The sequence below is a fragment of the Saccopteryx leptura genome, chromosome 7 (genome assembly GCF_036850995.1).
Source record: "Saccopteryx leptura isolate mSacLep1 chromosome 7, mSacLep1_pri_phased_curated, whole genome shotgun sequence".
Taxonomy (NCBI): domain Eukaryota; kingdom Metazoa; phylum Chordata; class Mammalia; order Chiroptera; family Emballonuridae; genus Saccopteryx; species Saccopteryx leptura.
Window position 1 is genome coordinate 4,195,313 of NC_089509.1, and position 26,624 is coordinate 4,221,936.

Genomic DNA, 26,624 nt, shown 5'->3' on the forward strand with positions numbered 1-26,624 from the left:
CTTTATCAACCACAAATACGCTTCCATCTCCACTAACCTCCTTTTAAGTAATGAAAATCTTACATAATGCATGTCTATTTTCAGCTTGTATCAACTGTGTGCAGATGGGACATCAAAACATTTGTTTTCTAAGTTAATATCCTGACACATTTTTCAAACTAATTTCAGAAATTTATCAGTTTTAATGTATTAATTTTTTTCTTTTCCACACTGAAACAAGGCCACAGCAAAGTCCCACAAACCTTACTTACTACATACAAGATTTGACAAACTTTATTAAATAAATAGTTGCTAAATGCTTCACAAACATGTATTTAACAGGATTAATCTGATCTTATTTATGTCTACAGACTGTGCGTGTAGACCTGTAACTAAATATGCAATCACGTGGTAAATGTTAGATTCTGGGGATATAAGGAGCAAGTAAGGAAATAGAACTGAAACATCTTTAAACCACTAAAAATACTATATACTTTTAATGTGAGTTTTATGCCCATTTCTATAGTTTTAAAATAGGAATAAAAACGGTGGGGCAGAAAAACAGCAGCTCTGACCTTGACACTTGAAAAGGTGAGGTCTAAAATAAAATCTTTTTACTATTTGAATACTATCATTATCTTTAATGAGAATAGGCTTCACAAGGACATTCAAAATTGTACCTTAAGCAATAAATTAGCTGCCAAGACTAGATTTGGAATATTTTCCTTATATATGAAAATACTGATTTAACTGCCTTGTCCAGCTACATTATATATCTGCTCATATTAATTTAAAAACCTATTTTAAAGTGTTTCAATATGTCCATCAGGGTCCTTTTCACTGACGAGCACAAATCTTTGTGTGTGCCCATAATGTTAGACTTCCCAGGGAGGCACTAGCATTTGCTGTTTCTAATAGAGATGAAGCTGGCCATTAATAAAGCTTCTTTTATTTTTCCTTCATTCTCCTGTCTTCTTCCATGTAGGAAATTTGACAGTTGTCTTATAGTAGTTTCCAATGGCAATTTAGAACTTGTGTGAGGAATATCTTGGCTTTTCAAATGAGTGGAGATAATCATTTAATATATATATATATTTATAATGATTATACATATAGACCAAATATATATATATATATATATATATATATATATATATATATATATATACACACACACACACACACACACTAATTTTCTAATATTGAATCACTGTTGCATTTTTGGATTATGTTCCCACTTGACCATTATATCTTTGGTCTTTTAAAAATATACTATTAGGTTCTATATGTTGATATTTTATGTGATTTTTTTAGTGGTATTCATAAGTGAATCTGAAGTTTTCTATTTTGGTGTGGGTATTTTTTTTAGGCTTAAGAAGTCATCTTTACACTTAGTATTCATAGTAAACTGCAACAGATGTTAGACCTCAGTCCCTGAGTTGGGCTGAGAAAAGAATTTAGAGCTAAAACATTGTATGGCCAGTAGCCACGGCCACCATCACAGTTGCCTGGTCCGTGCAGGTTCACATTTTATTTGGACAGGTGGTAATGAAACAATGGAGCCAAGAACTGGTGGGCCACACCAGTTCTAATTCTAACTCACACCCAGAGAGGGAGAAATACACACAGTGGGAAACACTTCCCTTTCCATTCAGGGCTCCCAAAGCCACTGTCTTATCTGAGTTTCCTAGAATCAAAGGTTTTACCTCACCAGCCTTATTCACCTCTGTTCCTCATCTCCTTCTCTCTGCACAAACTCTGCATAAACTGGCTTCTCCTTCAGCACTCTGCTATCTTGGCTGCTTCTCCTCTCCTCCATGTGGCCTTTCTCTGCTCTCCTCCAGCATGGGCTGCTCTGCCCAATTTTATAGTGTAGAAATCCAAACCTTTAATTCAATATACAAACAAGGAAGTCTTTGATACAAAGTTGCTTATCTGAGGCATAATGAGATTACTCATGAGAGTGCACCACCCTCTATCATGCAATAGTTAAGGGTGTGGGGAAAAGCTTAGTTTTAAAACTAAGCCTTAGGCTATAAGGATCCTGCTGCTTACAGCCTGTCCCTCAGACCCAATGCAAACTATAAGTGAGCAAACCTATATATCATATTTGCAAACTTATTTGACCTACAGAGAGAAAGAGAAAGAGAGAGAGAGAGAGAACACTAGGTCCTTTCCAAAGGTGGGGATTTTAGGGGATGTCTCAAAGGAGGATAGTAGTAGACTATTCATCAGCTCTCCATGTGTGTCCTTTCAGGGTCATGGTCTCTCCTGATTGGAGGGTCATTAGTCCTCACAGCAGGTCCAGTTATGGCATTGTTGTCTCTGGCTTTGCTCTTCTTCTGGGCCTGGAGCTGAAACAACCTGAGGCTTAGATGTTATGTTTAGTTTGATCAAAACTGTGGCTCTGTGATCAACAGACCTGACTGAGGTCTTGTTCCTAAGATTATTTGATTCAGGTCAGAACCTTACTGTCTTGAGGGCTTAATGCTTAAGGAAGTGGACATTTAAGAGCTTGTATGGGAGTCCTCTGGCCCCTTTGTTCTTCTTCTAAGGGGGTCAGTCACATGATCACCAATATACTAGGGGATGAAAGGTCATCCTGAGGATGAGACCCGTTGCTAGGCATCTGGGGCTCTCTGCCAGGTGAGGGGATCCTTGTACCTGGCTTATATCATTTCTTCTCTGCTCATGTCTGTCTAAACTGCCCACTATATCATTTACTTCTCATAACAATTTGAATAATTTATCTTTTTTCCTGTGCTTTGAAGAACTATAAGTGACATTATAATAATCTACACTTTTTAAAAAATGAACAATTCTAATGTCTTGCTCTAGGTGAGAGCTTTGAATATATTTTATTTTCTATTTTGGGAATTGGTCTTTCAATGTTTTTCTGTGTGTATTGGAGTTAATTTGGTAAATTTATGAATTACCTGAGACCTAGGGCCACGTCACTTTTATTCAGTTTTTTGAGAGCCTAGGCTAGAGCTACTTCTGCATTCGTAGGTTCTCATAAACGTGTGTGCTCTGCTTGCTGTGCAGCGGGTGGCCAGCAATGCAGGAGGGCAACACAATACGGAAGTTGTATGTCTGTGCTTCCTGGTTGAGCTGATGGACTGAACATATGCATTTACCTCTACTTCCTTCTAAAGCATCACATAAACAGTAATAAATAATATAAATTTCCTTAAATGGTTCAGTCTGCAGCTGATCAGAAAGCATCTTGAGCCTTAACCATGACCAAACCTTCAACTTCAGTGATGGGGTATCATAAAAGACCTAAACACATACCAGGCTGGGAGTTAGGGAAGCAGAAGGAAGAGGTGGCCCACTAGCAGCTGGTGTGACTTGGCCAACCCACACTTGTAGCTTAAGTCTGAAGTTAAGTGGAAACGTGTGTAATCTACAATAGAACCTCATGCACGACATGGACTTTATAAGCCTAAAATGAATGTGTATGCTGTGACTTCCATCTTCCAAATTTCATGCAAAATATCCCTTGAAATTACAAAAATCTAACAAGACTAAGAGAAAGTACCTAAAAAGGTTAACATAGAGACTCCCAAGAAGTGGTCAAGCTAGATTGTACCATAGTAAAGTTCTAGAGAGCAAACCACACATATTTGTTTAGAGCAGTTGGTACTTTAGAGAGTACTGTTGAATTTGATAGGATGACAAAGGATTTCCTGACATTTCAGAAAGAAATTTAACATGAAAGACCACACACACACACACACACACACACACACACACACACACACTTGGAGGAAACACTATTTTAAAGTGATGAAAATGTCAAAGAAAGTGTTATAATTAATATTTTCAGATATATCTAAGATAGTTTGCATTGATGAATCAAGAATTTCATGTCATTAAAAAGAAAGAGTATTCAGAGAGAAAAGTAAACATTTTATGAAATTTTAAAATGCTAATACTGAAATAGCCAAAAACTGAGAATAAGCCAAATGAACTAAGAAGGAAGAGCTAACATCTCTGCACAGAAAGGGTGTAGGAAATATTAGTTTTATTAGTTTTCCACAAGTGTTGTGATTTGTGATCTTAAAATCATAAGGCTTGTTATCACTTAAAAGAAAAGTTAAGGAAACAAAAAGCGACAAATAAAAGGAAGTAACATTACTTGAAATAGTAAAATAACAGAAGCAACAACAACAAAAAAGTAATAATAATACTTTACATGTATCAAGCACTTGCTATGTGCCATGCACCATGCTGAGTGCTTGCTGTAGGTATGTCTTTGCAGCCTTACTACAGTTGTATAAGGCAGATATTTTTGTACCTATATCCATATTAGAAAATTAGTGCTTTCCAAGTTTATTAGCTAGCGATTGCTGCATAATGAACCACAGCAAAATGTAGCATCTGTAAACAGTCAGCATTGCTACATTATGGTTCCTCTCGGTCTCTGAGCAACTTAAAGTGAGAGATTCGGTCTGGTCTCTCATAGGGCTGCAGTTAGGATTTCAGCCAGGGTTGCAACCATGCAGTCTGAAGCCTGGCTTCAGAACTTCATGCTCACCCACATGAGCCTTTTCTCAGGGCTTCCCCTGGACATGCCTGTTGGCTTCTTCCCAACTGAATGATTCAGGATTACCCACGGTGGGAGTCACTGTCTTTTCATAATCAAGTTTTGGAAGTGACATTTATTACTTTTGTCAGGTTCCATTAGAAGTACAACCACAAGTCCAGCCACACTCAAGGAGAAGGCATGAATCCATGAGCAAGATATGAATACCAAGGGGTGAGAATAGAATCAGTCAGCTCAGGGATTGCCTATCACAGATTAATTAGCTATCCAAGCTCCGATAAGTAGTAAGAGATAGCCTTGTGATGCAGACCCACTTGATTGACTCTGGGGCTCATGTTTTAACCACTACATAACCCCCTTCCCCAACATGCTGCCTAAATAGGACAGCAGCAACCCTTTTTGCAGTGTAGCTATCTTGAGAGTGTGGGACTGGCTGGAGAGAGGCACCACACATAGAAGTAACTTTCACATGTATAACTCATACCCAAGTGTGTTATTAGGTTTGGACAAAGATCAAGAAGCTATATATTGTGGTCAGAATGTAAGGTACAACTATAACCCTTCCATCTACCTCCTACTTCACAATGTGTGTTTGGCTGCAGAAAAGAAGTCTATGAGTACAAGGATAACCTTGAATTCACATTAATTTATGAAATCTCAAACCTTCTCAAGATTTAGAACTTCATTGGTAATAAATTATTTGAGGCACTTTTCATACTTGAGCATGACAAACTGTGGCTTCATTTTCCTGGGATGGGGCATTCGTCACAAGGACACGTTGGTGAAGGTGAGGAAGTGGTGCTCTATCTTCAAGCTGCTGGGAGCCACTGAAGTGTGTTAGACATGGAGTATGACACAATTAGATGTGTCCCTGCTGCTCTGGGTTATGCCATTTTGTCTAAAGCATCAAGCAACATCTTGCAGCCTCACATATGAGACATAAGATGCTTCCTTTACATTTCACTGGATTCATTCATGTTCTCATTGGTCAAGGTACCCTATCCCAGGGCACCTGTGTCTGCCTCTGTCTGAACACATGAAGACCCTTGTAGCTGCACCAAACTGTGAGCTTCCTAAGGCACAGACTGACTGCTTCCTATCTGTTCGTCACCTGGTGGCAATCACATTGTTGACATATTTTAAGAATACAGTAAGTGCTTGTTAAGTCAAAATAAACTAGATTAAGCATCTACCATATGTTAGTTACTGTGCTGAGCTCTGGATATATATGTAAATAAGATAGCAAGATTTTATTTTATAAATATAAAAGCATGACTGTATATACTCAGTTTCTCATTTATAATTCAAATCCCTTCTCTGAATGTGGCCCTCTGCTAGATGTTGTACCATGGTGTCAAACAATACATAGGCACCCTGACAGGTTCTGTAATCATTGGGGGAGGCAGAACAGAATAGGGTGATCCTATCTCAGTACACTATGCAGGTATCAAAGGGGGACAGGGGACAGGTACGTCAGCACAGAGAAGAGTTACACCAGATTTCCAAGGGGAGACCTTTTGAAGGTTGTGACCTCCATGTTGGTTAGAAGAATGACTGTTATGGTGAACTGAGGATGCAACTACATCAAATATTGGGATGCTGATTTGTTAAGACTCTGGCAAAGTTGAGGTTATAGGAGAAGGGAAGGAAGTCAACACTGACAGTCAATGTGAGTAAAAATCACTGATTCATCCAAGGAGTATGTAGAGCCATACAAAGTTTTCTCCCTGCTGCCTTTGTGTCTTCCCAGCCCTCTATGAGCGATCCTGTGAGGTGTACAGGCACCAAGGGAGTACGGCTGGTTTCTTCCACATTGACCCAGATGGCAGCGGGCCGTTGGGACCTCTCCAGGTGTACTGCAATGTCACAGGTGAGGGTGCATAATTTCCACTGATGCTCTGTCTACCAATGTGATGGTATACGGCAAACAGAAGTCCACAGGAAGGGAACACGCTTGCAAATAAAAGACCAAGTTCTGGGGTGAGGAGAGAATAGTATTTCAGTAAATAATAGAATTAACATCTAGGTTATATTCATGAGAGAAGAAAACTTGTTAACAATCTTGATTTTCCACCAAAACCAAGACTTAGTATCCAAGCATTTTTAAAAATTTTTAAATTTTATTTTTTACAGAGACAGAGAGAGGGATAGATAGGGACAGACAGGAACGGAGAGAGATGAGAAGCATCAATCATCAGTTTTTTGTTGCGACACCTTAGTTTTTCATTGATTGCTTTCTCTTATGTGCCTTGACCATGGGCCTTCAGCAGACCGAGTAACCCCTTGCTCAAGCCAGCAACCTTGGGTTCAAGCTGGTGAGCTTTGCTCAAACCAGATGAGCCCGCGCCCAAGCTGGTGACCTCGGGGTCTCGAACCTGGGTCCTCCACATCCCAGTCCAATGCTCTATTCACTGCACCACCACCTGGCCAGGCAATTTCCAAGGATTTTCTATAGAACTTGCCAAGAATATTTTCTCTCTTAAAACTCAAAAACAGGCCTTGGCCAGTTGGCTCAGTGGTATAGCTGGGCATGTGGAAGTTCTGGGTTTGATTCCCATCCAGGGCACAGAAGAGAAGCGCCCTTACCCCTCTCCTTTCTCTCTATCTCTCTCTTCTCCTCACACAGCCAAGGCTTCAATGGAGCAATGTTGGCCTGGGTGCTGAGGATGACTCCATGGCCTCCGCCATGCATTGAAGCAACACTCAAGATGGGCAGAGCATTGCCCCTAGTGGGCTTACCAGGTGGATCCTGGTTGGGTGCATGTAGAATCTGTCTCTCTGCTTCCCTGATTCTCACTTCAGAAAAATACAAAAAATAAAAAGTAAAAAAACAAAACAAAACACAAAAAGCTCAAAAACAGAAAGCAAATGAAAATGACTACACAAACAAACAAACAAAAATAAGCTATTATTTTCTGGCAATATTATTTATCTGGCCACTTCTTTTTAAAGTGCAGAAGGGCCTAGTCAGAGTCAATTATTACATGGGTTAAGAAACAGCATATAAGTACTAACTTATGTTAAAACATAATTCCACAAAGCCAAATTGTGATGTAATAGTTTTCTAAAAATAATGGCATTGTGGGTGTCACTAATTGGCCCATCCACACTTTTTGATTAAAGCACTAGCTTTTGGAGAGGCCAGTAGAATCATATAGTGAAACAGAAAAATATTGAGTCTAGTTGAGTCCTCTAGTCCTAGGCTTCTCTGCACAAGGCAACACCCTTTATCTGCAACCAGACCCTGTCTGGGGCACTGAAGATATGCAGAAAAATAAGGCAAAGTCACTACTGTTCAGGAGGCAATAAAATAGGGAGAAATAGCACGCAATATCACAGATAGAAATGCAAGTAAACTTTTGCAAAAATGGTGATGAAGGACACTTAGTAATTTGCCCATCTGAGCACAAAGGGCCACATATCTTTTTTCTGCAGAAAATGCTAGTTCCATTGAATTGAATGTCATTTCACTGCATTTCCATAGACCTTCAGCTGCAAAATATGTATATGCTAGCTGTTTCTCAACAGCTCTTTAACATAAATTAGAAATTGTGTTGCCATTTTTCTTTCATGGTTGTGGTAACCAACAGTGCTCAACAACCAGGTCAAGTAGGTAAGGTTCTTAGTGAATCTTGCATATTTCAAAATGTAATCAACATATAGATATCTGGGGATTCTTGCTAAAAAATTATAAACTTCTCAGCCCCAAAAATTCTAATTCAATATATGCACTTTTACCGATCTCTCCAAGTGATTGAAATGCAAATTATCCCTGCTCCACACTTTACCAAAAAACAAGGAAGTGATTTGGCAGCAGAATAAGGCACTGGGGATCAATGCCTGCTGATGAGTGATCAGCGCCTACCAATTTCTGGGTCTGAACTGAGAGTTTTTCAAGTTTCTTATTAAAAAAATGCATTGGGATGACATGGATCACCAAACCCTATAGGTTTCCAGTGAACAACTCAATACAGCACTATCTCACAACAGAATTCTGAGGTTATTTTTATCTCTGTCTTCCATGAAAAAGAAACAAAGCACGAACATTTCATGACTTGCTCAGGTAACAAATACTGGAACTAAGGGAAAGAGGGATGAGGGTAGTTAGAGGTGGGCAAAGCGAGTAAAATGGGGACAAAAACAAACTTTGCCTGGGGTGATGGTCACGCAATATGGAGTGCAGATGATGTTTGATTGAGTTGCATACCTGAAATATGTACTCCAATTAAAGTCAATGAAAAATAATCTTTAAAATAAATAAATAAATAAATGCTGGGACTAATAGACAAGATTCAGGAAGCAAACGGAAGCCTCTGGCTCAGTAATAATCTCTATCACTAAATATTAATTAGATCCTTTGTATTGTTTGTTTTGCTTTAAACAGTGCTTATATTTTTGTTATAAATCAATATTATTGTGGCCCTGGCCGGTTGGCTCAGTGGTAGAGCGTCGGCCTGGTGTGCAGAAGTCCCGGGTTTGATTCCTGGCCAGGGCACACAGGAGAAGCACCTATCTGCTTCTCCACCCCTCCCCCTTTCCTTCCTCTCTGTTTCTCTCTTCCCCTCCGGCAGCCGAAGCTCCATTGGAGCAAAGATGGCCCGGGCGCTGGGGATGGCTCCTTGGCCTCTGCCCCAGGCGCTGGAGTGGCTCTGGTCGCAATGGAGTGATGCCCCGGAGGGGCAGAGCATCGCCCCCTGGTGGGCAGAGCGTCGACCCCTGGTGGGCGTGCCGGGTGGATCCCGGTCAGGTGCATGCGGGAGTCTGTCTGACTGTCTCTCCCCATTTCCAGCTTCAGAAAAATACAAAAAAAAAAAAATCAATATTAATAATAAAAAGTTAAGGAAACAAAAGATATGGAAATAATGTTAAAGTCACCTATAAACTACCTACAATCCAGAAATTCCTATTGCTATTTTATTGTTAGAATTTTCTTGTGACTTTTTTCTATAAATGTATATGTGCTTTTTTCTATGAATGTATATTTCTTAAATATATATTTTAAAATTATGATTTTAATAGATAAGCATAAACTTGTTCTTATATCATTAAATATATTTTAAAATTAAAATATGTAAATTAAATATAGATTAAAATTTTAAACTCTCCAAATGATGTGAGTTCAATGTTATAGAAGGTATGATGAATTCATAAGTCTCATTTACGTGGAATCTCTGTCTTTGAAAAGACATCTTTCTGGGTTTATGTTGATGTTTTGTCCAGGAATGGCTAAAGATAAATTAATGATTACTTGTTGCTGTGACCCTGAAGTAATCAGGACATTTGAGTTATGTCTCAGAATCAACAGACTTCGTTATATATGATTGAACATTTTTTAAAGTAGTTTTTTGGTCACATGTAGTTGCATTTTATATAAACGGGTTTTTTTTTGTTTGTTTTTTGTTATTTTTACTCTAAAACAAATCTCTGTGTAGGCTGAATTGCAGAATTCTCGTGTTTAGCTGACAAACATCTTTAGTACATAAATATCATGATCATCAAGTCCATGTTTTTCTGTTTGTCAAATGTTAAATGTTCTTTAATATGAGTGAATCCTGACACGAGCCAAAGCGTGACAGGAATTGTTCAGGGAACAGAAGGAGGGAGAATGCAGGCTTGGTCTGGGTGCCACTCCCATTGGTGACAACACATAGTTGTTTTCTCTGTCCTTGTCCCTGGCACAACCAGGTGGTGAAACAAGGAGAATAAAGAACCCTGGGAGGCAGGGCTCTGGGTTTCCTTCCTGAGCCTGCGTCAGCAGCTGGGGCTCCTGGCCTCTTTGCAGGTCTCTAACATCAGACCCAGGGCCAGGTGGTCTCAGAGGCCATCTTCTTTTAGAACCCCTTGAGAGAGATTACAGGAGGTACTTCAGAAAAAAGGAAACTTCTAAGAAATTTGCAGATATTTGCAAATAGAGGTTTTGAGGGTGAAGAAGGACAGGTTTTGTTATTGTTGTTGTGAAAAACAGTGCATTTGAATCAAAAGCACCTTTTAAAATGCATCCTTGGGGCAGATTAGCTGTCCCTCTCTGTAGGCAACTGGCACCTTTCCCCTGCTGCAGATTCAATTCCCTGCATCTCCCCTCCCACTGGAGGGCCTTGGAGAGACAGGGCTCCCACAGCTCAAGTAGCTTCTGTGTCTTTGGATGTGAGGAGACTGCTTTGGGGCAGTAACCTAAAGGGCTAATTAGACTTATTGAAGAAGTCCAGTGGATCTAGGCCTCCTAAAGTTCTGACACTGTACTCACGACTAAGTTCCTTCCCCCAGGGACGGTGTGTGGGGGAGGAGAGAGGTCCAGGGTTTGGATGCAAGACTGACAGAAGTGATAGAGAATTTTGGGCAAGTGAATTTGTAAAATTTGTAGTTTTTTAGTTTGCTGACTTTTTTTGTTAAAAAATGGTGCTGGGCAGCTTGACATCAGAGCAGGGCAGTTGATTACAAATTGTAGATTGCATTGCTGCTTGGGAGGGGCCATTGTTTTGCTAATGTTTGCTGGAGGAGGGGTCTTTGTGGGTCCTGGCAGTTTTGCAGGGAGAGCACAGAGAGTGCAGAGTGCTGAAGAAGCAGAAGTCACTTTGGCAGAGAGAAGAAGGAGTGTAGATGGCAAATCAAAGCTGAGGGGCTTTGGCAGCTCCACTGAGACTGGTTGGGCCTTTGAGTCTAGGAGGAACCGGAGAAGATTCTACTGGTGGCGGAACTGGAAAATGCATCAGGGCTTTGGGAGCTCTGAATGAAAGAGAAGTGTTTTTCCTGCCTGTTTGCTCATCGGCCTGGTGCAAGACTTTAATAAAGAAATGGCCCATCATTTCTTGCTCCACTGTTTCTTTTTTTATAATTTATTTATTTATTCATTTTAGAGAGGAGAAAGAGAGAGAGAAAGGGGGGAGGAGCAGGAAGTATCAACTCCCATATGTGCCTTGACCAGACAAGTGCAGGTTTCGAACCGGCGACCTCAGCATTCCAGGTCGACGCTTTATCCACTGCACCACCACAGGTCAGGCTCCACTGTTTCTTTACTGTCTGCCCGAATCCAGTGACAACCTGCATGGCCACAACAGCAGTTGCCACAGGCCCTACAGAGGAAGAAGTAAAGAATAAGTTTCTTCAGGAATACACATTGGACCTATGTTTAATATCTGAATTATTCACAGTGCATGTCAGCTCAGTATAAACGTGCACATTCCAGGCACCATGTGAACTGCCAATTTTTGACTAATACAAAATTGTGTGTGCATTAGTTATTCCACAAATTGAGTGGCTGTGGCTTAAAAACAAAAACAGAACTACATTGTTCAACAACTTTGGAGATAGAAGTCCAAAAAATCCAAAAGCCTTCAGGGCCACACTCTGCTCCCTCTGAAACCTTTCCAGAGAATCCTCCCTTGCCTCTTTCTAGCTTGTTTTTCTTGTTTGGGTGTGCTTAAGCTCAATCTCTGCCTCCCAAACGCTGTCACCCTGCTTTCACAGTCACAGCTCACCATCTCCACTTATGAGACTGTTTGTCTGTTTCTTCTCTTTTTATAAGGACACTGGTCATGTTGGATGAGGGCCCGCCTTAATGGAGTATGACTTTATTTTTATTTGATTGCATTTTCAAAGTTACTGTTTTTAATTAAGGTCACATTTTACAGGGATTTAGGGTTAGGACTTTGCACATACCTTGGGGAACACAATTCAAGCCATAACATTATCATTTCAGTATAAATCTGCATTACATGCTAATCATGGGGAAGAGACAGCAACAATTAAAATATATGTATGGCCAGTGGCCACCTCCGTCATGGCCGTGAAGGTTCTCATTGGATTTGGGCAGATGGTAAAAAAAACAGTGGAGCCCCAAAATGGTGGGTCATTTCATTTATTAAAGCTCATTCCAGCAGACGAGCAAACAGGCAGAGAAGATTGCTTCCCTCTCATTCAGTGGCTCCCAAAGCCCTGAGACATTCTCCGTTTCCACAACCCAGAAAATCATCTCTGGTTCCTCCTGGAATCAAAGGCCTCCACCAGCCTCAGCAGAGCTCCAGTTCCACATCTGCACTTCTCCTCTTCCTGCAAATCCCAAACTCGGGAAAAAAATTCCTTCTCCGGCAAACATTAGCAATACAATGGCCTCTCTCAAACAGGAAGATAATCTGCAATTTACAATTTGCTGCCCTAAGGGCAAGCACCACAGTCTTTCACAGACTATATATACATGGTGCTGCTCAAGCCAATACAAAATATAAGTGAGCAAACCTAAAAAACACATTTTATAAACTTATTTGCCCAACAAAGGACAATCACAGGATAGGTGTAGTGTGTGTTGGGAGCATGCAGGAGGGGCTTCATCCAGGCTCCTGTGGAAGGGCTACTGGGCAGGAGAACTATGTCTCTAAGACCTGGACACAGGAAGGCAGCTACTAGGAAATGAGGCATAGGAAGACATTTTCAGGAAGAACAAACAAATGTGAAAATACAAATTTCAGGATCTCTTGAACCTGCACGTTTGTGGGAGCCAACAATCTCACCAAGATGTGTCACGAGTTTAGAGTATGAATGTTGGTCAAATGGGTTTGTAAATGTGATATATATGTTTGCTCGCTTGTGACTTGTATTGGGTGTGGGGGACAGGCTGTGGGCAGGCCAGGTCCTTGTAGCCTAAGGTTTGGTTTTGGGACTAGGCTTTTTCCCACACCCTTGACTGATTGTATGGTCTGGGTGGTGCAGTCTCATGAGGAATCCAATTATGCCTTGGATGGGTGACTTTGTATCAGAGACTTCCTTGTTTGTATATTGGATTAGGGGATTTTGGTTTTCTACACTATAAAGTGGGACAGACCAGGAGCTGGCTCACACAGTTCCTGCTATCACAATTGCAGGGGCTTCCCTGATCCCTTGCCCTTCATGGGAAAAGCTGGTTTTCTGCTTTTCCCTTGTCTTCTTTTGTGGTTTGCCTGTCTTGGTGAGACACCAATAAATAGGATGGCCCACCATCCTCCGACTCCGCCATTTCTTTATCGTCTGCCCGAATCCAATGGGAACCTGCATGTGAATGGCCACGATGGCGGTTCCTGGCCTTACAATGAAAAACTCCTGAAATTGAATGAGTAGGAAAAAAAGGATCAAACTGTCTTGAGTAGAAGGATACACGCACTGTTGATGGTCTGTTGGTCAAATAAGTTTGTAAATATGATATATAGGTTTGTTCGCTTATAGCTGATAGATACGTGAATTCCAAACTGCCCTTTTGATGTTCCGCTTATCTGTCAGACCTCACCCTTACTGGACTAATGACCCTGAGACAGAGGAATTCCAAAAAAGCTGAGAAGCCGCCCCAAGGAGGGGCTCCGGACATACCAGGACTATTGATTCAACACCCACATGCTCGAAGCCCCCCAAGGAGAAGCATTCCAGACATACCAAGACTTTTGCCTCAGTATCCCCTCAGGCTCTCCCAAACACTATATAACTCGCCCCTAGTCTGTAACTGGTGCTCTTCTCCCCCAGGAGAAGTGCCCGGCAGGGTTCCTTTCTTTCTTTCAATAAAGTCTGTTACTCTGGTCTTTCGGACTCCCATGGATTCCAACAATAGCTTGCATTGGGTGAGGGGGACAGGCTTTAAGCAGGCAGTATTGTTATACCCTAAGGCAGTGGTTCTCAACCTTTCTAATGCCGTGACCTCGCAATACAGTTCCTCATGTTGTGGTGACCCCAAACCAAAAAACAATTTTGATGGCTACTTCATAACTGTAATTTTGCTACAGTTATGATTCGGAATGTAAATACCTGATATGCATTATGTATTTTCTGATGACTTTAGGCAACCCCGCCGGAGTCGTGACCCACAGGTTGAGAACCACTGCCTTAAGGCTTAATTTTAAGACTAAGCCTTTCCCACCATAAGTGACTTTGTATCAGAGACTTCCTTATTTGTATATTGGATTAATGGTTTTGATTTCTATACTATAAAATAGGGCAGACCGGGAGCTTGCTCTCATTCAGTTCCTGAGATTAGCATTAGAGAAGAGAGCAGAGAAGGGAGAGCAGAGAAAGGCCACATGGAGGAGAGGAGAGGCAGCCAAGATGGTGGAATGCTAAAGGAGAAGCCAGTTAGTGCAGAGTTTGTGCAGAGAGAAGAAGATAAGGAACAGAGGTGAATAAGGCTGGTGAGGTAGAAAACTTTGATTATAGGAAACTCGAATAAGTCAGTGGCTTTGGGAGCCCTGAATGGAAAGGGAAGTGTTTTGCCACTGTGTGCATTTCTTGCCCACTGGGTGCAAGCTAGGATTAAAACTAATAGCCCAGCAGTTCTTGGCTCCGTTTTTTTATTACTGTTTGTCCAAATCCAATGTGAACCTGCATGGGCCAGGAAGCTGTGATGGTGGCCATAGCTACTGGCTTTACATTTGGTGTAGTCTGTGGCAGGATTCGAAAATCAGTGTGGAGGACTGGCTGATTTTATGGTTCCCCATGGCTGTCCTTTTTGGGGCCGTAGGCTGGCTGACTTTTACAGCCATGCGTGAGGAGACTGAGAGCTCTGTGGAAGAGGCTGCCTGAGACCTGCACACTGAGCAGTGGAAGGAGCTGGAGCAAACTTGGGAGAAAGAGGCGCCTACCCTGGAGCTGGAGCAAGCACCGGAGAAGGCCGCCCAGGTTCCTGAGATTCATTTGAAAATGGAGCAGCTGCTGGAGGAGAAATCACAGGTTCGTGAGTTGCAGATTGCACTGAACCTTGTAGAGAGCCAGCAGCGGCAGGTAGCTGGGGGCTCAAGCCCATCAGCAGGAGCTAGTGTTTTCAGTTCCTCTTTGGAGGATGAGGAGAATCGGGCTAAAGTTGCAATCCGCAGCCTCCAGAAAGTGAGAGCCCAGCAGCAAGGAGTACCTACTACGGCCCTGGTAGGTCTGCGATTTTGATACATAGGAGTGGATGCCATCATGCTCTCCAGAGCAGAGTTGGAAATGCTGACTACCATTGCCACGTGCTCCTCTTTGGGACAGTGTAAGACTTGCCAGGATGGCAGGGATGAGGGGGGTGGCTGATTCCCCATGTGTGTGGACTGATTCCTGGACTCTGACTGAAGTGGGCACTGGCTCCTATGTTGGATGGACTTATAGATTTCGAACAATGTGAAATACCCTGATGAGGGAGGATGGTAACTTTGATGGAGGCCCTTCCCCTACCCCAGGAAGCTTTTCCCATGGCTAGAAAGATGTCCGAGGACATTTTGTGCTTTTGGCAAAGTGCTCAGTGACTGGTGAAGTATATCTTTGTAATTGTTGGAATTATATGATTTGTCATGTTGTTGTAATTTGTGTAATGTGCATAATTGCCTTGTGCAAGTATACCTGTGCTTTAGATTGTGAAGCAAGCAAAAGGGGTGGAATGTTGGTCAAATAAGTTTGTAAATATGATATATAAGTTTGCTCACTTATAGTTTGCTTTGGGTGTGGGGACAGGCTGTAAGCAGGCAGGGTTGTTATACCCTAAGGCTTAGTTTTAAGACTAAGCCTTTCCCACCGTAAGTGACTTTGTATCAGAGACTTCCTTATTTGTATATTGGATTAAAGGTTTTGATTTCTATACTATAAAATGGGGCAGACCAGGAGCTTGCTCTCACTCAGTTCCTGAGATTAGCATTAGAGGACAGAACAGAGAAAGGCTACGTAGAGGTGAGGAGAAGCAGTCAAGATGGTGGATTGCTGAAGAAGAAGGCAGTTAGTGCCGAGTTTGTGCAGAGAGAAGGAGATGGGGAACAGAGGTGAATAAGGCTGGTGAGATAGAAAACTTTGATTCTAGGAAACTTGGATAAGTCAGTGGTTTTGGGAGCCCTGAATGGAAAGGGAAGTGTTTTCCTATTGTGTGTATTTCTTGCCTGCTGGGTGCAAGCTAGGATAAAGATGATGGCCCACCAGTTCTTGGCTCTATTGTTTTATTATTGTCTGTCCGAATCCTGTGCGAACCTGCATTGGCCAGGCAGCTGTGATGTTGGCCATGGCTATTGGTTTTACAAGGTCCTATAGTTTCCCAGCAAGGAAATATGCTGTCTCCTCTCCAGGAAAAAGAAGGACTGGTTTTATTATAAATAATTTTTAGCCCTGACGGGTTGGCTCAATGGTATATCATTGTCCTGGCATATGGATGTCCTGGTTTCAATTCCCAGTCAGAGCACACAGAAGAAGAAACCATCTTCATCTTCATCCCTCCCCCTTCTCTCTCTCTCTCTCTCTCTCTCTCTCTCTCTCTCTCTTTCTCTTCCTTTCTCTCACTCAGAGTTCAATTTGTTCTAGTGCATTGGCCCCGGGCACTGAGCGTGGTTCCGTGTAGCCTCTGCCTCAGGTACTAAAAATAGCTCAGTTGTGAGCATGGGCCCAGAAGAGCAGAGCATCAACTTCAGACAGGGGCCACTGAATGGATCCTGGTTGGGGTGCACACTGGGTGAAAATGAATGTTCCTTCTGTTGTAGTATAGATAATATCTAAATTGCCATCTGTATGGCCAGGGGCCTCCATCGTGGCCATTCATATGCAGGTTCTCATTGAATTTGGGTAGACAATAAAGAAATGGCAGAGTGGGAGGATGGTGGGCCATTCTGTTTATTGGTGTCTCACCAAGATAGGTAAGCCACTAGAGAAGCCAAGGGAAAAGCAGAAAACCTGCTTTTCCATAGAGGAGAAGTGTTGGTCAAATAAGTTTGTAAATATGATATATATGTTTGCTCGCTTATAGTTTGCATTGGGTGTGAGGGACAGGCTGTAAACAGGCAGAGTATTTATAGCCTAAGGCTTAGTTTTAAGACTAAGCTTTTCCCCACACCCTTTGCTGTTGCATGATGTGAGTGGTGCAACTCATGAGGAATCCTATTATGCCTCAGATAAATGACTTTGTATCAGAGACTTCCTTGTTTGTATATTGGATTAAATGTTTTGATTTCTATACTATAAAATGGGGCAGAGGAGCCCATGCAGGAGGAGAACAGAGAAAGGCCACATGGAGTAGAGGAGAAGCAACCAAGATGATGGAATGCTGAAGGAGAAACCAGTTTGTGCCGAGTTTGTGTGGAGAAAATGATATGGGGAACAGAGATGAATAAGGCTGGTGAGATAGAAAACTTTGATTCTAGGAAACTCGGATATGTCAGTGGCTTTGGGATCCCTGAAAACACTTCCCACTGTGTGTATTTCTTGCCCGCCAGGTGCAAGCTAGGATAAAGATGATGGCCCACCAGTTCTTGGTTCTGTTGTTTTATTACCGTCTGCCCGAATCCAATGCGAACCTGCATGGGCCAGGCGGCTGTGATGGTGGCCGTGGTTACCGGCCTTACATTTGGTGTAGTTGGCAGGATTCGATACAGTTCAGTATGGAGCCACTACTACTTTTGAGTGGTGTAGTAGAGGACTGGCTGCTGTTATGGTTCCCCATGGCTGTCCTTTTGGGGATCGTAGGCTGGCTGACTTTTAGAACCATGTGTGAGGAAACTGAGAGCTCTGTGGAAGAGGTTGCCCAGGACCTGCAAACTGAGCAGTGGAAAGAGCTGGAGAAAACATGGGATAAAAATATGCCAACTCTGGAGCTGGAAGGAGCACCAGACGCGGCTGATCAGGTTCGTGAGATTCACTTGAAAATGGAGCAACAACTGGAGAAGGATTCACAGGTTCGTGAGTTGCAGATTGCCCTGGACATCGTGGAGAGCCAGCAGCAGCAGGTGGCCGGGGCTGAGGGCGGGGCTGAGGCGGGATCTGGGGCTGCTAGGCTGGCAGCAAGAGCTGATATTTTCAGTTTCCTCTTTGGAGGATGAGGAGAACTGGTCTGGAATTGTGATCCATAGTCTCCAGAAGTTGAGAGCCCAGCAGCAAGGAGTACATGCAATGCCCCTGGTACTTCTGTGATTTTGGAACATAGAAGTGAATGCCATCATGCTCTCCGGAGCAGAGATGGAAATGCTGACTGCCATTGCATCATGCTTCCCTTTGGGACAGTATAAGACCTGCCAGGATGGCAGGGACGAGGGGAGTGGCTGAGGCCCCATGTGTGTGGACTGATTCCTGGACTACGACCAGAGTGGGCACTGGCTCCTATGTTGGATGGACTTATGGATTTTGAACAATGTGAAATACCCTGATGTGGATGGGGGAGTCACTTAGCTGGAGGCCTTCCCCTGCCCGGGGAAGCTTTTCACATGGCTAGAAAGATGTCCGACGACATTTTGCGCTTTTGGCAAAGTGCTCAGAGACTGGTGAAATGTACCTTTGTAATTGTTGAAATTGTATGATTTGTCATGTTGTTGTAATTTGTGTAATGTGCCTAATCTCCTTGTGCAGGAATACCTGTGCTTTAGATTGTGAAGCGAGCAAAAAGGGTGGAATGTTGGTCAAATAAGTTTGTAAGTATGATATATAGGTTTGCTTGTTTATAGTTTGCATTGGGTGTGGGGGACAGGCTATAAGCAGGCAGGGTCGTTATACCCTAAGGCTTAGTTTTAAGACTAAGATTTCCCCACACCCTTGACTGATTGCATGATGTGGGTTGGTGTACTCTCATGAGAAATGCCATTATGCCTCAGTAAGTGACTTTGTATCAGAGACTTTCTTGTTTGTATATATATTGGATTAATGGTTTTGATTTATACACTATAAAATGGGGAAGACTGGGAGCTTGCTCTCTCTCGGTTCCTGAGATTAGCATTAGAGGAAAGAGCAGAGAAAGGAGAGCAGAGAAAGGCCAGGTGGAGGAGAGGAGAAGCAGCCAAGATGGTGGAATGCTGAAGGAGAAGCCAGTTTATGCAGAGTTTGTGCAGAGAGAAGGAGATGGGAACACAGGTGAATAAGGCTTGTGAGGTAGAAAACTTTGATTCTAGGAAACTCAAATAAGTCAGTGGCTTTGGGAGCCCTGAATGGAAAAGGAAGTGTTTTCCCACTGTGTGTATTTCTTGCCTTCTTTGTGCAAGCCAGGAGCAAGATAATGGCCCACCAGTTCTTGGCTCCATTGTTTCATTACCATCTGTCCAAATCCAGTGCGAACCTACGTGAGCCAGGCAGCTGTGGTGGTGGCCACGGCTTCTGGCTTTACAAAAGGGAAGTGTTTACCCACTGTGTGTATTTCTTGCCCACTGGATGCAAGCTAGGATTAATGCTAATAGCCCACCAGTTCTTGGCTCCATTGTTTGATTACTGTCTGTCCAAATCAAACTTGAACCTGCATGGGCCAGGCGGCTGTGATGGTGGCCGTGGCTATTGGCCTTACAACAAGGGATCAGGGAGGCCTCTGCAATGCTGATGGCAGGGACCAAGAAAGAGTGAGAGCCCCTGGTCTGATTCATTTTATAGTGTAGAAAATTAAAGTTTTAAGCCAATATACAAATAAGAAAGTCTCTAATACAAAGCCACTTATCTGAGGCATAAATGGGATTCCTCATAAGAGTGACCACCCCCTGTCATGCAACAGTCAAGGGTGTGGGGAAAAGCTTAGTTTTGAGAAGATCTTAGTATTAGGAGGGAGGGAAAGGCTTAGTCTTAAAACTAAGCCTCTTAGCTATAATGACTTTGCCAGCTTACAGCCTGTCTCCCACACCCAAAGTGAGCAGACATATACATAATATTTACTTATTTGACCAATATCATCCTAGCCTTAGAAGATAACAATCTTCACCTGCCAGCAATAAAGTCATTACTCCTTCTGTTGTCATGAGATTTCTGAGGCTCCAGGATCCTGGAGAGCACATTTCAGAGGGGAAGCTTCCCATATCAATAAAGCAGAATTAGATGAGTCAAAGCACAGCGACAAGATTTTGCTTAGAACTTGACATTTAAACTTATTCTACTTAGTTTATATTTTACCATATTTAATGTTAACAAGACATCTTGTCAGTGTGGTAACAGATGTGTCCCAGCCACACACTGTCTTTTCTCTAGAGATCACAAATTTATACTGACTCACAAAGTTGTTTGCACCTATACCTGTATGGAAATCATCAGCATTGCAAGGACTTCACAAGAAATGTTTAGTACAATCTCTAAAGCAGAACTTGTTTACCATTCTCAAATAACTTCTAATCAAACCACCTTCCAAGCCTCCATATCTTATCACTCTTATTACTATGATGCTCTCTTTCTCACTCCTGTAGCAGCAGGCCCTGTTTTTACTAAAACTTGTCAGAGAATGCATAAAGGGTAGACAGAGAAGCCACCATTGAAGTCTCTGTGATATGCCTGCACATAAAGGATTATCTTCCAAACTACTAACAGGAAGAAACGTGTCCATCCAGGTAGTCAGCCTCACTTCCCAAAGTTATCATCAGTGACTTTACCATTTACAAATGGAATTCACAAGGACCTGGCAATGGAGGGAAACAAGAGTTACCATGACCGAAGACAGAAGCAAATTATAGCACATGTATTTCTGACTGAGCTTTATGTTGTATTATTAAAATTGGAACCTGTATTTTGTGTCAAAGAAAAATATAACTCAGTTGTTGGTATCATGTTCATCTGTAGTAAAGCTCTGTCCTTGTACCTTCTATTGGTATCTTCCTGATGATCTTTTTTTAGATGAGAGTAGGGGAGATAGTGAGGTTAGACTCCTGCATGCACCTGGACCAGGATCCACCTGGCCACCCCATCTGGGGCCAATGCTCAATACTGAGCTATTTTTAGCACCTAAGGTTGATAAGCTTAGACCAGTGGCTCTTAAACTTTTTGAAGTTGAGTGCATTTAAAATCCTACAAATAATTATAGGAGCACTATATATAAATTTCTGAGAAATATGTTATAATACTTAAGACAAATATTAAAGAAAAAATATGAAGTCCAAGTGTGCTTTTATGGTAATTAAACAAAATAAATATGACAAAAATAAATTTATTCTGACATTAAAAAACATTTTTATGTTACAGTTTTTGAGTTATGCTTTTTAGAATTTGTAAAAAAAAAAAGAGGGGTTAAAAATAGAAAAATGACAAAAAAGTTCTTTTTATATATATAGATACATTCTTAGTAAAATTTAGTAAATTCAGCAGGTCCCAGCATGAATGTGTTAAGTTTTTTCATTCTTATGTTTATGAGAAACATGAGCCTGGTGTGTCCTAGCTTCAATGTTTGGGCATATATTTGAAAGGCAAACTCTCATTTCCTCATCAATACATTTAAAAATTCCTCTCTTTTTACTCTTGTGTTGAGGGTAGAAAATCTTATTTCACATAAATAGGATATTGAAAATTGTAGTAAAATGTTCAAAGCTTTTTTAGATATTGCCACATATTCTTCTTTTATAGAAATTCAGAAGGCTTCAAGAGACAATTCCTTATGTTTAATCATCAATCCAAAACCCCCACCATACATATCATCTTAATTTTACATCAAAAAAAAAAATAGAAGAAACTTGCCTCCAGTCTTTCTGGGGAACATGGGGGGTAGTATAAACAATCCAGCACCACAGCTTAACAGCCTTTTGCAACCTAATCAGGCAAGTGAGGTGGGGGGTTGGGCAGACTGTCAGCTTACAGCCAATTCCCCACACCTCTGTTCCCCAAAAATCTAAACTCCAAAAACCCTGTTGGATTTTTGGTCCCCAACAGGCACATATTTCTCTGGAATACCATAGGGCACACCTGGAAATCTTCTAGGACACATCAGTGCACCCTGGCGTACACTTTGAGAACCATTGGCTTATACCAACCAAGCTATCTTCAGTGTCCAGGGCCATGCTTGAACCAGTTGAACCACTGGCTACAAGAGGGGAAGACAGAGAGAAGGAGGAGAAGGAATATGGAAGAAGCAGATGATTGCTTCTCATGTGTGCCCTGAATGGGGATTGAACCCAGGATGTCTGTACACTGGGCCAACACACTAGCCACTGAGCAACTGGCCAGGGCCCTGATTATTTCTATTGTGAACATGGCAATTCAACAAACACACACATACACCAAAAAGGAAGTGTAACTTTCTTTGCCCTGACAAAATCTTCACAAGAACAAACTGGGCTCAAGTCCTGAAGTTTTTGTTGTTGTTGTTGTTTTGTTTTTATCATATGTTGGATAACCATCATTGCAGAAAGACTCCTGCCAAAAACTTGTCAATTGATTACAATATGCATAAAATTGTGCTGAGTATCTACTGGGCACCAGCCTAGTTCAAGATCCATCACTGCGAGACCCTGGCCAGTTAGTTCAGTGGAGAGCATCGGCCTGGCATGTAAATGTTCCAGGTTTGATTCTTGGTCAGGGCACACAGGAGAAGTGCACATCTCATTCTCAATCCATCTCCCTCTTGCTTTTCTCTCTTTTTCTCCCTTTCTGCAGCAATAGCTCGATTAGAGCAAGTTGACCCTGGGCAGTAAGGATGGCTGCGTGTTATTTGCCTCAGGCATTAAAAAATGGCTCTGATTGCAACAGAGCAAGGCCTCCAGATGGGCAGAGCATTGCCCCCTAGTGGGCTTGCCAGGTGGATCCTGGTCAGGCACATGCGGGAGTCTGTCTCTGTCTCCCCTCCTCTCACTAAACAATAAAAAAAATAAAAAAAGATTCATCACTGCAAAACAGCTAAAAAATTTTGTTTTGCAGATGTGTTGATGAGGCTATTAAGTTATACAAATAAAATTTCCTTATCTCCATCAGATCATAAGCTTTCTTATCAAAGCTCTCTACAGCAGGGGAGGCAACTGTCCTTTGTTACTGTAAATCAATATGCATTGGTTGTCTGCTGGGCCAGGCATTGATGAGGCACTGATGATGTAGAAATGATTAAGATATGCCTTCCAACTCCAAAGAGTCTATAATCTCATTTCCTTGTTAAAAAAAAACCCACTTAAATCTTCTGCCTTCTTCACTCTGATTCATAATGCATGTAAGAGACAAGATGGTCTTTTAAAACCATAGATATCTTGACCCCGCTTTTCTTCTTCTAGCTTTCAAATCTCAAGCTTCTTATTTATAGATTACAATTAAAAAAAATTTATTTATTGACTTCAGTGAGAGAGGAAGGGGGACAGAGAGAGAGACAGGAATAGCAAGCTTTTCCAGTATGTGCCCTGATCGGGGACTGAACCAGCAATGGCTGAGCTTCAGAACGATGTTCTAACAAGTTGAGCTATCTGGCCAAGGCTGGAGAACAATTTTGGAAGGGCATGGTTGTGAGGATGTGCCGCAGACCAGCGCAGCTCCTAATAATGGTGCAGAATTGAGGAAACACACTTTGTCAGAACAAAACCAATGGGACCGGGAGGACTCTTCAAACTGCCTGGCAGTATCCGAGTGCCTCACAGCCCCAGTTCGCTTTATTATATAGACCTATGCAAATCAAGGACCCTGATACAAAGTTGCACATCAAAGGCTAAGACAGGAACTCTCCCAAGGCAAAAACAGGATACATTAGTGAAATTTACAAACATCTGAAACAAACAAAGAGTCAGAAGAAGGGCATGTATATTGCTTCCTGCAACCCAAGGAAGGAAGTGGAGTGGGTGCAAATACTCAGCATCAAAGCCAAATATGGAGATGGAGGGGGGAGAACTTAGCCCCCTGCTAAGCCTCGAATCTATAATGGCTTTTTGCCATTAACGGTCCACAACAAGGATGTACAAGCTCAAGTGCACTAATTAACAGGCTTACAACTGTGCCTGCACTTACCACATCCTCCAAATTATAATAAGTAATACCTATTAAAATTAGTCTGTGGGACCACAAGCAAGGCCCTTGATTGTGGCACCTCAGTTTCCTCTCTGAAGATGGAGAGTGATGATAACAACTTCTTATTGCTGCTGTGTAGTCAGTTACATGAGTTAACTTTATAACAGGGTGGAGAGTGGCTGACAGAGCAGGTGGTAAAGAAATTGCAGTTCATTCTCCCTTTCCTCTTGCACCACCCTCCCCTGGAAGTATATCCACTGTGTCCATGGACCATGAGCTCAGCTCACCTCTGAAGGAGCCCATGGGCCGCACTCCTGGTCGACAAGTGCCATCTCCCATCTAAGACTTGCGCATGGGTGACCTGTGCGCTGTGGCTCACTAGCAATTCACTCAGTTGGAATATCACCTGTATTGTCCCTTGTATTTCAGAGGGACACTGTTTTCTGTGACAGAAATGTTGTCCAGAGGACTTTTGATAAAATAAAGAAAGAAGAATGATAACAGCTGAGAGGAAGGAATCCCTTTTGAAGTGCCTCTCTCCCTGTCTAATACCTTATGTTGTTAGCTGAGGCGTGGTGCTTGCAAGAGGATTCCGGGAGGCTGGTCTCTGAGGCAGAGCTGGCATCTTCCTGGTGGGGAAGTCCTGAGCTTGAAAAAGCAGTCCTGAGCTTGAAAAAGCAGTCTCTCTGGGCTAGCAGACACATCATCTCCTGCTAAATTGGATCATTAAATGAAACTACTAAGTCATAAAGATGTAGCATTACCATAAAATTAAAACATTGTCACCTCTGAATTGCCAAGAATTTTAACAGTCACTTAGAGAAATTCCTTCCACACGGCCAGGTGACTCCAACCACATGGATGACATAAGAGGGTGGTTGCAATGTGATTTTCACAAATTTATCTGCTTATTCACACATTCATCCCCCTTGACTAACATAACTTACCACCTGGTTTCTTGCATTCCTTTATTAATCTTCCATTTATTTATTTCCACATTTATTTTTTATGCTTTCAGTTACTTATGCATTATTTATCTATTCATTGAGTCAGTTGCTCAATTATTCAGTTGGTCATTTAGAAACTAATTCATTCAAATAAACTCCTGAGCACTGACAAACCTAGGCACCAAGGTTACAAAGTGAATGTCTGTCCTTGTCCTAAAGGATCTCCTGGTTTAGAGAGGGAGATAGACCTTGTAAACTGATAGTTCATACAAGGTGTGGAAAATAAAATAAAAGCTAATAGACCCTACAAAATTGTACAAAGGGGGCCATGTTGAATCACAGGGAACTAGGAGACTAGAACAGTGGTCAGAGAAGCTGTTTTTTCAGAGCTGCCCTCTGAGCTGAATTTTATAGTATTAATAGCTAAGATTTAATTAAGCATCTACTAGCATGAGGCTCCCTACCAGGCACTTTATTCTCATGGTATCATAGAGTTCCCCAGAAATCATGTAAAGAAGGTACCATTCTTTTCACTTACATAAGAGGGCACTGAAATTTTGAGAGGCTAAATCAGTGCCCAAGTTCTCATGAACTGACATATGTTGCCCAGAAAGTAGAATAAACTAGGTCAGTGATCCCCATCCTGGGGCTTAGACCAGGAGACATAGATACCCCAAAGCAAAGGAAGACCCATATGTCTAAAAAAAACCAGACCCTTCCTCTTGCCTGGGTGCCCTCCATCTGTCAGGGACACCCCAGAAAGCTCCCTGAGGAAATGATCCTGAAGGAATTAGGTCTCCATTATACTCACTTTACCTCTCTGATCACTTTCCTCATTTGTAGAATGGGAATAATTATACCTACCTACTATCCAAGGCTTTTCTGAATAGTAGATGAGAATTATAAAAAGCAAAGGCTCTTACATCTTATTTCTTCAAGGAATGGCCTATGATAAATGTTTAAATTTCCATTTTCTAGGCTATTCCCAGCAAAGTTTCTTTAGTGGGTTTAGGAAAGTGATAAGGAATTGCATTTTTCACAAGCAACTGAAGACATTGAAATTTGGGGTATATTCATACAAGTAGATTAACACATTGCTTAACACTTAAGCCCCCTTCTTAGTCATATGCCCACTACTTGGTGACTGAAAGAGTCAATCTTCTTAAAACCTGAACATAGGGCCTATGCTGTTGCCTTCTGGATGGACATTGCACAGCCCATATTGATTGCAGACAGCTTGTGAGCCCTTTCTTCTAGTGCTGTGGACATCAGGACAGAGTGTAATCAACACAATTATTTTGAGATTGATTTCTTCTGAGTGCTGTACATAAACTACTGACCTTGATGCCCAAAGACCTCATATTTTAGCTTCCAGTCTCAAAGCATTTTCATTTAGTTCATTCTATTTAATTCATACAGTTATCCTGTAGACTACCATAGAATCTTAGGAAAGTTAACTTTTATGAGACCCAATTTCCTCTTCGTAACAATAGTGATGATATGTTACTCTTACTTCTGTGGGTTGATGTAGAGATGATATAAAATTAAATAGT

General features: G+C 41.8%; 1 protein-coding gene across 3 annotated transcripts in view; it reads left to right on the top strand.

The window, feature by feature from the left end:
- Nucleotides 1–26,624, top strand: part of CNTNAP5 (contactin associated protein family member 5) — an 855,485-nt gene that overhangs the window by 552,843 nt on the left and 276,018 nt on the right. For all 3 annotated transcript variants that reach the window (XM_066345536.1, XM_066345539.1, XM_066345538.1), the window contains one exon: nucleotides 6,279–6,398. In XM_066345536.1, the coding sequence (XP_066201633.1) occupies nucleotides 6,279–6,398 (120 nt within the window). The remainder of the gene's footprint in view (nucleotides 1–6,278; nucleotides 6,399–26,624) is intronic.